At 32.1% G+C, this 16,390-nt stretch overlaps 1 protein-coding gene across 1 annotated transcript; it reads left to right on the top strand.

Annotated features, from left to right (window-relative positions):
• The first annotated feature begins 1,732 nt into the window (after positions 1-1,732).
• LOC105108027 (laccase-1-like) lies at positions 1,733-5,153 on the top strand. The gene is made up of 5 exons (XM_011002165.1): positions 1,733-1,993; positions 2,093-2,244; positions 3,400-3,641; positions 3,747-3,875; positions 3,970-5,153. Exons 1-5 carry the CDS (start codon positions 1,886-1,888, stop codon positions 5,076-5,078), a joined length of 1,740 nt encoding a protein of 579 aa, XP_011000467.1. The 5' UTR covers positions 1,733-1,885; the 3' UTR covers positions 5,079-5,153.
• Positions 5,154-16,390: the final 11,237 nt, after the last annotated feature.

The following is a 16,390-nucleotide window of genomic DNA, read 5'->3' on the forward strand; positions in this document are numbered from 1 at the left end:
CTTGCCCTTGTCTTTTGCATGGATGCTTGCCTATAAATAGGCAATGCATCCAAACATTATACACACCACAAGAAAGAAAGAAGAGAGGGTGAGAAGAGAGTAATCCCATAAAATTGTGAGGTATTTGTGAGATAGTAAGTGAGGTGTTTTTTTCTAATAATAGAGAGATTTTTGTTATTCTCCTATTATTAGAGAGAAGTTGTATTCCCACATTACTCAGTAAAATTCTTCTATACTTGCTTGTGGACGTAATCCAATTGGGTTAACCACATAAATTCTTGTGTGTCTCATTTCTCATTTATCTTGTCTCTTACTTTTTGTCTTATCAAGTTTGCATGCCAACATACTAACAATCAACTTAGGGATATTTATGTTCTTAATTATCAGTTATATATTTTACTCCATTTTTTCTAAGGTTACCAAATTCCAGTCAACAAATTATGTTCATGCTAATAGTTTTCGTAGTTTTTTTTTTTTTTTTTAATAAAAAACACCACTCAATTATTCATCTGACTAGCATATATTACATTCACTGCATGTCACAAAATTGACTTTGGGCGGCATTTTCTTAAAAGTCATAGTATAAAAGTCCTACTGTAATATTTTCACGATAACCGTCCACAATTGTTATTGACTTTGGTGATGATTACTTCATACTGATATTGGATCTATCGGTGTGTAATTGCTTTAGCGATCATGAGTGATGACGACAATTCGATAAGATACTCGCCACTTATTTTTATTATTCAACACTTTAACTATATATATATATATATATGTAAAAAAAAAAACTAAAAGCTCCAGCTTTCCTTTCTATCGATCCAAGAGATGGAAGGGCAGAGGTATTCGGATAGATCCAATAAAAATTACAACCTCACAATCACTCTAAACGCAGAGAAACCACACCAATTCATTCCGAACTTGGTGTGTAAACTCTACTGTTAATAGATAGTTTTTATTTATTTTTATATTTTAAAAACATTTTTTTTTTTTTTTTTATTTTATATTAATATTTTTAATGTTTTTATATAATTTTAATATGCTGATATTAAAAATAATTTTTTAAAATAAAATAAAAATTATTTTGATATATTTTCAAGTGAAAAACACTTTAAAAAACAATTACTACTATACTATAGTTTTTGCCATTATGTTTGGAAAGCGCTTTTGAAAAAAAATTATTTTTTATCTTACTTTAAATTAATATATTTTTGATATTTTCATACCATTTTATTATTTTGATATAAAAAAATAATATTTTAAAAATAAAAAATAATATTTTAATATAAAAAAAAACTTTAAAAACAATTTCTAGTGCACTCTCCTAATATTCTCAATATTCTCTTCTCCTTTCCAGCCACTCTTGTCCTCACTTACTTTGACCATCCTACATCAACACCAATCTTGTAGGAAACTACAAGGAATTTGTGCTGTCTTGGCAACCCAAAAGACACTGGAATAGTCGACTCCTGGCTTGATTCGAACTCATAACAACCCACCCTAACTTCAGATCTTTATTAAGAATCCAATTAGTGTGCTAAGTGACAAGGACAGGAATGAAATTTTTTAGAAAATAGCAGTAATAATGTTGGGTTTGATGCTGATGGTGATCTTCGTTGCCATAGAAAAGTTAAGCCCATGGAACAAATTTGTGGTGGAATTTCAATTAAACTCTGCTAGAAATGTCGTTGGGCGATGGCCACTATTCACCTACCGCAGCATCAGAAAATCCTGTCCTTATATCGAATTGATATAACTAAGTTTTGAAAAATTAGAGAATCGCAAACTTTCTACCCGTATATATATCTCCTGGGTGCGTGAATGTTTTTTGTAACTTTTGTTGGCTATTGTGCTCTAGTTCATAGACCATCTAGGAGTGGCAGCAATGGAGGGGGGGCGCAAACATTATGGTATTTTGCTAGAAGCCCTAGCTATAATCGCCGCGGCGGTACCGTGTTGTTCTTCACAAACAATTAGAAGGTTTCAATTTAATGTAAGCCATGCACATATCTTAGAGACATTAAATCTCTTAGGAGCCTTTTCAACCAACAAGTAGACTAATAAGAGTGATATATATTTACGTATAATTCAGGTTGAGTGGAAGCAGGTGACACGTTTGTGCACAACGAAGCAACTTCTAATGGTGAATGGGCAGTATCCAGGCCCAACCATAGCTGTTCATGAAGGTGATAACGTTGAGATTAAGGTCAAAAATCGGATTGCTCAGAATACTACCCTTCATTGGTGAGTTTCGATACATCCTTGTCTAATTCATATTTTCCAATATCCGTATATGCAAGTATTTTTTAACCATATGCTAAGAGTGGCACTGTATGCCATATTGTCATCATTTTGGCTGCAGCACATGCTTCTCTCATTGAAAACAATGTCGGTTTGAAAGTGGGATAATTTTTATTTTAAAAGTAGATGTATCTTGAAAAAATATTAAATTATTTTTTTATTTTATTTTAATGTATTAATATAAAAAATGAAAAATAAAGGTTATTTCAAAGTATTTTCAACAAAATATATGTACTATACACCACAATATCAATTACACACAGTAATAACCCAAAAGAACCTTGCAGCTTTGTTGCATAGGGAAAGGTATCAAGTTCAAACACTAAAATGATTTATTAAATTATTGAACCGAACTATAGGGTAAGTGATAGATTTGGGTGGTTGTCTTAATGAATCATTCTCAAGTAAAAAAAAAACCAGTCATTGTTCTTATCATCACTAGCGTCGTCGTTATTACAAGAAAATAGGAAGAGTTTGTGATGTTTAACTAAACAGCAGAACTAAGATTAACAATACTAACTGAAGTTGAGATCTAGTAATAAATTAAAAGGGTAAAAAAGAGTGTATATTTGAAAAACATATGTGCACAGGCGGAATAAACTAATCGCTAAACCAAAGTCGGCTTAATGCAAGGAATATTTCTATCGACTAGTTGGTCCAGTAATCTTGTTGGTCTTTCTGTTTTCCTTTCTTATTTTTATTATTCAATAATTTAATTTTAAATTTTAAATTATTATATAAAATATTAAGATATAATTTATATTAATTTCTAATATTTTTTTAAATGAAAGATTTTAAACTTAAAAACTTATATAAATTCATAACACCATAAACTTAATTTTTATTAAATAAATAAAAAAATTAAACTTATCATTATTTGATAATTAAGATTCTAAAAATTTAAGCAGAAGAAATGGTAAATAAAATTTAAATTATTATATAATAATAAAAAAATACCAACCTTTGACCAGAAAAAGCTGAAACGTATATCCATAAGGTATGACAACCGACATTTTCTTATGCAATACATGTATTGGAGTTTATCTGACATGTTTGACAAACGAGTTCATGTTTGTGTTCGAAATTTGAATGTAACAGGCATGGTGTAAGGCAGCTGAGAACAGGATGGGCTGATGGACCAGCTTACGTTACCCAATGCCCCATTAGAGGAGGCCAGTCCTACACCTACAAGTTCACTGTTACTGGACAAAGAGGGACACTGCTATGGCATGCTCACTATGCTTGGCAAAGAGCATCTGTTTACGGTGCTTTCATCATCTACCCTCGCATCCCATATCCATTCTCACACCAAATTCAAGCTGAAATCCCCATCATTTTTGGTAATAATTAAATGTTTACTCTTTTCAAAGAAGATAGAGAGACACAGATGAGTGACTAATATTGTTAGTTAATTCTTGACATGTTTCATGTGTAATAAATTGCAGGAGAATGGTGGAATGCGGATCCAGCTGAAGTTGAAAACACAATGATGTTAACAGGAGCAGGGCCAGACAGTTCCAATGCCTACACCATAAATGGATTGCCAGGACCTCTCTATCCTTGCTCTAACCAAGGTAATTGTAAGACCACTGTCTCTCTTTACCTTTCTTAGTAGTACAAAAAATGAAGATGACCTGAAATGGTTAATTTGCTAATTTTATTTTGCAGATACTTTTATTCAGACGGTGGAATATGGCAAGACCTACATGCTTAGGATCATCAATGCAGCTCTAGCAGATGAGCTCTTCTTTGCGATAGCGAAACATACGCTGACGGTAGTGGAGGTTGATGCAGTCTACACTAAACCCTTCGCAACCACTTCCATTATGATTGCTCCTGGACAGACCACTACTGTTTTAATGACTGCAAACCAAGTTCCAGACTTCACAGGCATGTTTGTCATGGCAGCAAGGCCTTATCTTACTTCTGTGTTCCCCTTCAACAACTCCACCACAATCGGCTTCTTGAGGTACAAAAATGCAAGGACCTGGAAAGGAAAATCCCCAGTTGATCCGAGCAGCCTTAAACTTCCCAACCTTCCAGAAATGGAAGACACCGCATTTGCGACAAAATTTTCGGACAAGATTAAAAGTCTTGCATCTCCTCAGCACCCTTGTAATGTGCCTAAAACAATTGACAAGCGAGTGATAACAACTATAAGTCTTAACATTCAAGACTGTCCAGAAAACAAAACTTGCTTGGGCTACAAGGGCAAGAGTTTCTTTGCTTCAATGAACAACCAATCATTCGTTCGCCCTTCCATCTCAATATTGGAAAGCTATTACAAGAACCTCACCACCAGTAGTTTCTCCTCTGATTTCCCAGAAAAACCACCAAATTATTTTGATTATACTGGTGGGGATCCATTGACTCAAAACATGAACACGAAATTCGGCACGAAACTTTTAGTATTGCCTTATGGGACAAACGTAGAAATTGTGTTGCAAGACACAAGTTTTCTTAATTTGGAGAACCATCCAATTCATGTCCATGGTCACAACTTCTTCATTGTTGGGAGTGGATTTGGAAACTTCAACAAAGCCAAGGATCCGAAGAGATACAATCTTGTTGATCCTCCAGAGAGGAATACAGTGGCAGTTCCAAGTGGGGGATGGGCTGCTATTAGGATCAAGGCAGATAATCCAGGAGTTTGGTTCGTACATTGTCACCTTGAGCAACATACTTCATGGGGTCTAGCAACTGGCTTTATCGTCCAAAATGGTCAGGGACCATCTCAAAGCATCCTTCCACCCCCTCAAGATCTCCCCTCCTGCTAATTAATCGTCTTCTTAAGCTACTAGTCAAAGCCTCGCTGCATATAATGTACTTAATTACTTTTTCATGTTTTTTTCATCAAATAGTTTTGTATGATTCAAGGTTTGTGAGTGGCTTACAGAATCAGGTAGCCATCTCTGTTATTTATATGATTAGGGCAGTACATATATTATATTTCTATTTTATAACACATTTTATAATATATCCCTTCAAGCTATAATATATCCTTTAAAGCTGAAGGTAGGTGATCTACATGAAGCTTGCAAACATAGAGGAGAAAAAATAAAATGAGAGAGTGGCTTTATATGGATATCTGTTAATTAATCTTTAAAGGAGTTGAAACGAATTTGAATATCCTTTTTAGCCACTCAATCACAAAAAAAAAATAATTAACTTCAAAATATTTTGTTCCAGAATAAAAAATTGAATTAGCAGATAGATAAGTAGTGCCCAAATTATTGCATCAGATAGTAGTAACATATTTAGGAGAAAAGCACAAATCTGATAGAAGATAGTGGAGTCAAAGAACCTCAGTAGTATTATCAGTTAAAGCATTATATTTTGTTTCAGTGGAGGAACGAGCAACAATGCGTTGCTTCCAAGATTTCCAAGAAATAGGGGTCGTACCAAGAAAGATAATATATCCACCAGTACATTTTCGATCATCAACACTTCCCACCCAATCAACATCAATAAATCCATGAAGTGAGAAAGAGAAGCCATAAGTAAGGTGGAGACCAAAAAAGGACATACCTTTCAAGTAGCGTAGGATACGTTTAATAGCAGCCCACTAAGTCTTAGTAGGAGCATGCATAAACTAACAGACCTTGTTTACAACATAGCAAATGTCTGGTCTAATAAACGTGAGATAGTGAAGAGCACTAATAATTTATTAAAAGCGAGTGGGATCTCAAAATAACACACTAAATTGTAGGGCAACCTTGAAGATAGAGGTTCGTGTATCAAAAGGTTTACCAGATGACATACCAGCATGATAGAGAATATCAAAAACATACTTGTGATGACTCAGCATGAGTCCTATACTGGTAGGAGTGACCTCAACCCCAAAAAAATAATGGGCATTGCCTAAATCATGAAACTTAAATTTTGAACTTAGTAAGATAATCAGACATTGAATTAATGCAGAGTTGTTACCAATAAGTAAGATGTCATCAATATAGGCAAGTAGATAGCAAATATCATGATTTATTGTTGGAACAAATAAAAAGGTATCAACCTTGGAAGCCTGAAAACCATTAGTCAGAAGGAAGTAACTCAAACATGTGTACCAAGCCCATAAAGCTTGTTTTAGACCATATAAAGACTTGTGAAGATGACAAATATGATGCGGCAGAGCAGAGTCTACAAAACATGTTGGTTATAACATGTAAACAACCTCTCTAGGTGAGCCATTGAGGAAGGCATTGTGGACATCAAGTTGCCAAACCTGCCATCCTTTAGAGACGACAATAGTGAGAACTAACCAAATAGTAGTTGGTTTACCATAGGACTGAAGGTTTCTAAGTAATCAATACCCTCTTGATGAGAGAACCATTGTACAACCAAAAAGCTTCGTAGCGATCAATAGCACCATCAACTCGGTGTTTAATTTTATACACCCACTAGTAACCAATTATATTCATTGAGGGATCAAATGGTACTAGGGACTAAGTACCATTGGCATGTAAAGCTACAATTTTAGACTTCATGGTAGTATGCTAACATATAAAACAGTCAGCCTCCTTAAAATTAAAAGGTTCAAGAGTGAGAGGAGACATGACTTATAGGATCGAAGTCTATAATGAGGAAGTAGAGATCAAAGTGGTGTTGACTGCCCTGTTCTATTTAGGACACAACACCATGTGGTGCTGTCGTTGTGCTGGAGAAGTAGGGGATCTAACAGGGGATGTCTACCATGAAAAAAAGTACCTGGAAAGTTCAATGTAGAGTTCAAGACCTAGTGGAGATTGTGTAGATAATTTGAGTGGAGAGACAGTAGTTGGAGGAGAAGTAGACACAGACAATACCAGTGTTGCAGACCCTATACTTGCATAATGATCAAGAGATATAGAGGCAAATGGTGGTAAGGGGTTAAAAATGGTGAGAGAATGGAGGTGGGTGATAGTGGTAGGTAGATGTAGGAATAGTAGCAAACTCTATAAATGGAAAGGATTGTTAATGAAATCAAATATGACAAGAGATGTAGATATGATTAAACGATAAATTGAGACAATGATATTTTAAATGAGATGAACTATAACCTAAGAACACACATGGAGTGGAGCGATAGTCTAACTTATGAGTATTATAAGGTCGAAGATAGGGAAAATATAGACACTCAAAAGTACATAAGAAGGCATAATTAGGCGCCTGAAGAACTAGACATTCAAAAGGAGATTTCTTGTGCAAAATAGGTGTTAGAATATGATTAATAAGGTAAACAAAGGTTTTAAAAGAGCTTCAAAATTTTAAAGGTGTCTTACAATGACTAAGAAGAGTAAGACTAGTTTTGATAATATGACGACGACGACACTCAACAGTACCATTTTGTTCATGTGTATGTGGGCATATTAATCGATGACGAATACCAATGGTTTTTTAAAAAATAAATTTAGTTTACAATATTCATCACCATAATCAGTTTGAACATATTTGATTTTCTAAAAGAATTGTCATTCAACTAGGACTTTAAATTAATGAAACACATTGAAAGCATTAGATTTGATGACGAGAGGATAAAACCAGATAAATTTTATATGCGCATCTATAAAAATAAAAAAAATATCAAAAACCATCTAATGATAACATAGGAGCATGACCTTAAACATCATTAAAAACAAGTTAAAGAGAAGCAGACCTTTTATAACCTATAGGCCCTAAGGGTAGACGAGATGATTTTCCAAACGAACATGCTTGACATTAAAAATTTAAATGAAGAGAAATACAAACAACCTTTTTATTTGATGCTAAAAGACTCAGAACACAAGAGCTTGGGTGACCAAGTTGAAATGCCAAATATCAGTAGAAGTGGAAGAAAAGCTTAGGGTATACACATGACAGAGGACTCGAAAAGGATATAGAGGTTATTTTTACTCTGATCGGAAAGAAGAATTGTCTTATTTATAAGATCCTTGACATAGAAAAAAAAAGAGTGAAACTAAAAAAAGACATAATTTTCTCGACAAATTGTTGAACAGATATGAATTTTTTTTTTTTTAATTTGCATAACATGTAGGATATTAGACAAAGTAAAGGTTCATTTTAGAGTATGCAAAATATTATGAGTTGTATTAGATATAATAAGTCTCTTACCATCACCAATATATAATTGATTATTACCGAGATAAGGTTTTGTATATCTTATATCAACAATTTCTGAAGTAATATATTGATTTGCACTTGTGTACGGAAACCAAGTAATAGAATTTGCTGATAAAGCATCACTAAAAAAAAGGTTGGTCAAGGCTTGATTCCCATGATGCACAAGCTAAGAACATTGTTGTGAAGAGTGTCCAAAGGTGCTACAAAGTTGGCATCTAATATGTTGTGGCCATTGGTTCTGCCCTGTTGGCTTCTGCTGCTACCAATTGTTGCCATAGTTATGAGTATTTTTCCAAGAGGAGCCCCCACTATTTCCATATTAGGACTAGCCATTATACTAGTTGTAATTGCTGCGAGAATATCCCCTCCAACCTTTTTTTCCATATTAGAAACACCTGGGAAGGACCAACACTAAAGCTGGCATGGACAGTAGGAGAGTTACTAGATAGGTCAAAAGGAGTATGAATGCAAGCCATTGACAAACAAGAAAACCCCTCGACCAATCAGATATGGTTTCATCTACATATACCAAAGTGGATAATTAGAGTTGTTGACCATGACGTGTTGTGTGTTTGAAAAGGAAATAATAATTGTTGTTGCAGTAGAAGGCAACATGACTATGTTGATGCTTGGAGAAGATGCATTGTCATTAGTGATGGGAGAAGAAAAGTTGGCATTGATGCCAGCTACAACAAAAATCGAAGGATCCATATTGCAGAAAATGAGTAGAGCACTTAATTTCCCAAGTAAAAAGCAGATAGACGATAGAAGTGCAGAGAAATTGTTGTGGAGAAATATATAGGAGACATATTTGCAGAGAAATCATTGTAAAGTAGAAGAATCGATAGCAAATTCAAATAAGCAACATAAATTATTTCAAAATAGTAGAAGCAATAGCAAAATTAAATTTCTTAGTTAGGAGCAGACCTCGAGAGATGCAAACAAGCATAAGGCAAAAGTTGCAAGTTAAGTCAGTTTAAAATCCACGAGAAGGGAAAAGCAAATTGTAATTAACTAAGCTACAACACCAATGTGTTCAAGTTGCTGTTTGAAGGGGAAGGTGACACAATCAAAATATTGATATTTTTTCTCAAGTATAGGAGTATCGAAATAATAAATAATCTGATAAGACTAGGATCAAACTATAAGGAGGTTAATTATATAATGATGATGATGATGAATTGAAGAAGACTTTGATATGTAAGATTAATGTAAGGATTAAACAAGGATAAAATAATTGTCAAGGTTAAAGGATCCACTAGTAGTATTTCAAACAAGTATGATATAAATTTTTATTATTACTCAATCGGAAATCAAACATAAAGCAGGTTCCAATTGTATTATGAATTATTAACATGATTATATTAGTTATCTTATTCAAATAATATAAATACTTGTAAATGTTGTCAGGTATTTATGATTATAACTTATGTTAACAACAAATCAAGTTTCTTTCATAGTACAAGTATAGGTTATACAATATAGTTAGGCTATAAAAATGTCAAGTATTTATTGTACCAAGTGTTATACAATGCAAATCTAGATTAATCATTTGACAAGTACTAAAAGTGAATAAGATAACAAATATAAAACATGTTAGTATCAAACATTAAGGTCCACGTTAAGTTTATACTATACTTATTCATACACCATTAGTATAACCATTTCACCTTGATATAATAAACTTAACTAAACATAATAAAATAGAGAAACATGAATAAATAAGATAAAAATATAAATATGATAAAAATTAACTAAGTAAATGAAAGGAAATGAGAAGTATAAATAAAAGATTAATATAAAAAAAATTTAAGCAATGTAATAAAGAAAGGGCAAGAACATGATCTTGATCTAAAAACCAAGATGCCTAAATACATGACAAGTATCTCCTTTTATAGGCTAAAATTAAGAACTATTGATTTGTTGATTAATTGTTAAGTGAGTGGCCACATCTTGACTTGGTGACAATCCTTATATTCTTGTCTTAACAAAATATCATTATTAGCGTTAAAATTTGGACAGACTTGAATCATAAAGTTCTAGGAAATTATCTTATATTTTCAAAAAAATAAAATAAGATCATTTAGACTTTTAGAACTTGAGATATGAGTTAAACACTGAACAGTGTCTAGGCTGCAAGACAGATTCAGACTTTTCTATTGTTGCTAAGATTTAAACTTGAAAACCACCTTTTTGAATCTTAGACTTGTGATGAAAGTTTTAGGCCTATGTCTTAGCTTTCCATTCATATAGAGCATACCTAAATTCATGATTTACAACTCCAGATATGATCCAATGACTGAATAGTGTTATAGTTTGGACTAAACCAGCATCTTTTTTTTTTTTTTAAGTTTGGCCCTCTCTTTATCGTTTCAATTTTAGTACTTAAACTCATCAATCAATCCTTTTATTTATGTGATAGACCTGCATTTAAGATGAACATTTACGATAAATTAAAGGTATTTTATGGTATCAGACTAGTTATTATAAAACATGTTTTAGTTAAGTAGTTATTGATATTTCAAGTGTAAAATGATGATATAAAACCTTAGTAAAAATACACTTTTAAGTACTAATCATACCTCTCAACCACCTTATTACTATTTCCTAGTAATCAAAGCATTAAAATAGAAAAATAATTTATAACTTCTATAAAGCAAAGCATTCATCATTTAACTTCCATTAATCTATCCAAATAAACAAACTCTCATTAAATTTATATATTTGCTTAATACTACTTAAATAAGATATTAATAAACCTTTCTTTTATGCTCAATATATCAACACATAATTATGGGGCTTTTCTTGGAAGAAAACAAAATTTTTGTTCTAATGTTTATGGTTAACTTCTTTGGGTTTGAATTATTATCTTCTTCTTCTTTTAATATATATACATATAACTAAAAACACAATGTATTTTTAACTCATGTAACGAATGTCCAGCTAAGGACTCCTAAACTAGTTGGTTTTAGGGCATTAGGTATTGGGACACACTTACGAGCTGAATAACTCGGGTTGCAGATACTGATACATTGATAGTGCAATGTTTGATTCCCTTAAGCTTTTCTCCTCAACCCATGTAACAAGCACTGGGCCAATAACAATAGCTCCCAAGTCAGTTGACTTTAGGGTATTAGGTGTTAAAACACCCCTTCGGGCTTAATTGCTTAGGTTAGGGAGGCTACGAAACCAAACTTACCTGTTTTTTTATTATCATCATTTTGTTTATTTATTTATTTATTTTTACAAATAATATACTATCTCTTTCCCTTAGTTCTAACCTTTAATAAAATAACATAAATAATGTAAAAACCAATGTGCAACCTACAATCATATGTTAAAGTGTGTGTGTAAATTAAGGTTTAAGAATACATGTTAAATAAGTATATGAGCAGAATTAAGTGGTAACAATACGAGAGTTTGTAAACCTGAATATTTCAGGAAGTATTATAATAGACCTTGTTAAGAATGGTTACTAAGATGCGTCTCAAGAGTCACTTTAACAAAAGAACTCCTTTACTCTGCCATCCTAGTAACAACAATTATGCACATGCTTTATGAAATGAAAAACAATTTTTTTTTATCAACTACTACCCTCTCCCCCCAACCAAAACGAGACATTGTCCTCAATGTTCTAAGGTAGAAAGATAGAGTATAAAAGATATCACCTGAAATAACGAACACTGACAAAACCTGAAACACACTGAAACAAAAATAAGAAATAACAAAACATAATAATAAAACCAAAAGACACAAAAATTCACAAATGAAGGCTCAAATCCAATCTAAGCTTTTTACGGCTTCCCGTAGATGACCAATTTATGCGACTCATGGAAGGATCAATCACAGGAATGAAAGATTGTAGTTGGTCAATCAACTGTTCAGCAGTAGCAGCAGAGATTATGATTTGTCGTGCAGAAGATGTTAGAATAATTTGTTGTATTGAAGATGTTAGAAATTTCTGTTTCATAGCATGATCAAATGTCCAGCTAAGGACTCCTAAACTAGTTGGTTTTAGGGCATTAGGTATTGGGACACACTTACGAGCTGAATAACTCGGGTTGCAGATACTGATACATTGATAGTGCAATGTTTGATTCCCTTAAACTTTTCTCCTCAACCCATTTAAAAAATACTTGTTAAATGAGTATATGAGCATAATTAAATGATAACAATATGAGAGTTTATAAACCTGAATATTTCAAGAAGTATTTTGATAAACCTTGTTATGAATATTGTAAATAACTATTGAAAAATATTAAGCAAGATACCTCTCAAGAGTCAATAAAATTCCTCCTTACTCTACCATCTTAGTAACAACTGTTTGTAAATGGTATATGAAATAGAAAACACAGTTAGTTTTTTTTTTAATATGAACTACTGCCCTCTTCCCCAAACCAAAATGAAACATTGTCCTCAATGTCCTATGATAAAAAGATAGAGTATAGAAGATATCACTTGAAACACTAAACACTGATAAGCCTGAAACACACTTAAACAAATATAAAAAATAACAAAAAACAAATATTGTGCAATTAATCAAACCAAAAGACATAAGGATTCATAAACAAAGGCTCAAATTCAATCTAAGCTTTTTATGGCTTTTCTTTGTTGACTAATTTATGCGGCTCCTGGAAGGATCAATTATAGGGATGGACTCATGGAGGGATTAATTACAGGAATAAAAGATTGTAGTTAGTCAATCAATTATTTATAATTTGTTGTATTGAAGATGTTAGAAATTTCTGTTTCATAGCATGATCAAGAAAAGATAACAATTTATCATAAAAACCATTAACATTTAACAGACCTATAGGTTTATAGTGAATGTGTAGTTGGGCCCAAAAGAAAATATAAAAAATCTCTTTCAATATGCCCAAACCACTTGGTAAGGCAATGAAGGCATCAACATGTTTAAACATTGTATTCATTCGATGAGACATTGTGGAGACCTGTAGTTCCTCTCTAATTGTTTTTTCAATGATGTCCCCTTGTGCTAAAGCTTTGGGAACAACCCTCAAAACTTGACTATCTCCTAAAAAGACAGTTATTGACACTCCCTCTATTAACCCAAGGCTACCTCCCCCATACACTAAATGAATCTTTCTTTTAACTAGTACCTGACCAAGATAATTTGCTGATTCTAAACACTCTATTTTCTTCCTAAGACTTGATCAACCAAAAACACAAATTTTTTTTATATGATGACTTAAAGAACTAGTCATTTCTTCACACTTCTATATCTATTGAATGTATAGGTTGAGTAGAAATGAAGGGAAGGAATAAAAGATTTTATAGATGAGAAATTGAAAATGCAATCACACCACTTATATGTAGGCCAACTAGAGTCTCTCTCTCTCTCTTTCTTTATTTATTTATTTATTATTTTATTATTATTATTATTATTATTGAAAAAAAACATATATGTACAGTTAGTTGTGATTGTGGCTCACATCTTCCATTGATTTTACATCCAAGAACAACTTCAACGCCCTTTATAAGACGGGGATAGGCTTCCCTACCAATTTTCTTAAAAATTGATGAATAGGATCTTTTATAGTCAGATTCCTAAAACTAAGTCGATCATGTTCTTTATGAAATTGTAGGCATAAATCATAAATTGCACATATGCATTTCCACTAGGATGCGTTTCAAGAGTCAATAAAAGATTATCCAAAGACCCCTTTCTCAGGTCATCCTTAATGAATTGCATTTATCTTCACAATTTATAGATAACATTCCAAAGAATTATATGTTGCATTAAAAGTTCATCTGACACATCTATGACAAACTTTTAGTCATTTTGCATGAAATTTCTTTACAAAAGTGCTTTTACCTATTTCAGACATGTATGAAATGAAAAAATTAGAGGACTCACCTGATAATTAGACCTTTGCTTCAATTAACCAGTGAATATCTTAAGGAATTCCATGATTCATTAACAACCTCAATCTTACACATCTAGTATGGTAAATTTTTATAATTGCATTCTGACGCAGAGTGGGAAAATATTTTTTTAATTTTTCAAAAGTGGTGTCCATTTTCAAATGAGAATTGGAGCAAAGATTCAAAGAAGTGATAAAGAGCAATGAATTGCACAAATATATACAAAGATATCAGTTATTATGGGAAACTGAAAGAACCGACATAAGTCACAGAGTACCATTATCCGCTATTTGACTAGGGTAAAAGAGACTAGCGAAACAAAAGTTACACCAAAATGAAACACAAAACAATGTAAGAAAGAGAAAAATCAATCTTTATATATAAGATCACTCAATTCAATAGTCATTTTCAACTGAAAAATTGTCAAAAGAAACTTTCAAACAATGTTCATTTACCTTAAAAACATTGTCATTCTTTGGATGTTTGATATCACATGCCCTATATGGATACAAATGTTTCACAACAAAAAGACCACTCTATCTTAATCTTAGTTTTTCAAGAAATAAATGAAGTTGAGAATTATAAAGTAAGACTTTTTGACAAACATTGAATATTTTCCTAGTATTTTCTTATCATGAAACTCTTTTATTCTTGCTTTATAAATTCTTGAATTTTCATATATATCATTTTTTATTTTCTCAAGCTCATTTATCTGTAATTTTTACAGTTGACTAGCATCATCAAGGTTTGAATGAAAAACTTTAATAGCTCAATAAGCTTTATGTTCAAGTTCTATCGGCAAGTGACACGGTTTTTTATAGACTAGTTTATAAGGTGACATACCTAATGATGTTTTATAAGTAGGTCAATAAGTTCAAAGTGCATCATTAAGTCTTAAAGACCAGTCTTTCCTATTAGGGTTCACCATCATTTATCATAACTTGTTGGAGAAATGTGTTTCACCATCATTTATCATAACTTGAGGAATTCCAAATCGAGTTAAAATATTTTCTTTCATAAACTTTATCATTGTTTTAACTTGGAATTGCCTCTATCTATTTTGAAACAAAATATATTATGACTAATATATACAAGAAACTAAATGAAAGAGGAAATGGACTCATGAAATCTATACCCCAACAGTCAAAGATCTTAATGACAAGATAAGATTTAAAGGCATCAGATGATGTTTTGAAATAGATCCTAACTTTTGATAATTTTTACAACTCTTACAAAATGCATGTGAGTCTTTGAACATAGTGGGCCAGTAAAATCCACTTTGTAAGGTTATTGTTGTTGTCTTTCTTGATAAGAAATGGCCCTCACATGCCTAAGAATGATAAAATTTAATGACACTACTTACGTCATCATCAGGAAATCATCTTTGAAATATTTAATCAGGATAATATTTGAATAAATAAGGGTCATCCCAATAAAAGTTCTTCACTTCGTTCAATGAATAAATAAGGGTCATCCCAATAAAATTTCTTCACTTCATTTAAGAACTTTCTTTATCTTGGGTACTTCAATGAGCTGATAATTGTCTTGAAATAAGAAAATTGACAATATTAGCAACCAAGGCATTGTAGAGATAAAAAGTAAAGATTCATCAAGCAAGTAGTCATCGATTAATGTGATGTCAGATTTTAAATCTGTTGTCAATCTTGACAAATGATCTACAACAACATTTTTGGTGCCTTTCTTGTCTTTGATTGTGATATCAAATTTTTTAAGTTACAAAATTCACTATATCAATTTAGCCTTAGAATCTTTCTTAAAAAGAAGATATTTCAATGCTAAACGATCACTAAAAACAAAGACAAGTAAACCAATAAGATAAAACCTGGATTTTTCACTTATAAATATTACTGCAAGTAATTCTTCTTCAGTAGTGATATAATTCATTTTAACACTATTTAAAGTTTTACTTGCATAGTAAATTACATAAGATTTCTTATCTTTTATTTGTCTTAAAACAACACCAATGATATAATTACTAGCACCACACATTATTTCAAAAGGTAATGACGGATCAAGAGGTTAAATGACATGAGTAGAAGTAAGCAAGTTTTTAAGTTTAACAAAGGCTTCTTCACAATCTTCAGTC

This window comes from Populus euphratica, unplaced genomic scaffold, assembly GCF_000495115.2.
Source record: "Populus euphratica unplaced genomic scaffold, PopEup_1.0 scaffold180.1, whole genome shotgun sequence".
Taxonomy (NCBI): domain Eukaryota; kingdom Viridiplantae; phylum Streptophyta; class Magnoliopsida; order Malpighiales; family Salicaceae; genus Populus; species Populus euphratica.

What these genes read in the sequence shown, in the direction of transcription:
- LOC105108027 (XM_011002165.1), top strand. Translation starts at nt 1,886, where the DNA reads ATGGAGGGGGGGCGCAAACATTATGGTATTTTGCTAGAAGCCCTAGCT. An exon ending in TTAGAAGGTTTCAATTTAAT is followed by an intron (nt 1,994 to 2,092) that starts GTAAGCCATGCA and finishes CGTATAATTCAG; the next exon opens with GTTGAGTGGAAGCAGGTGAC. An exon ending in CTATCCTTGCTCTAACCAAG is followed by an intron (nt 3,876 to 3,969) that starts GTAATTGTAAGA and finishes TTTATTTTGCAG; the next exon opens with ATACTTTTATTCAGACGGTG.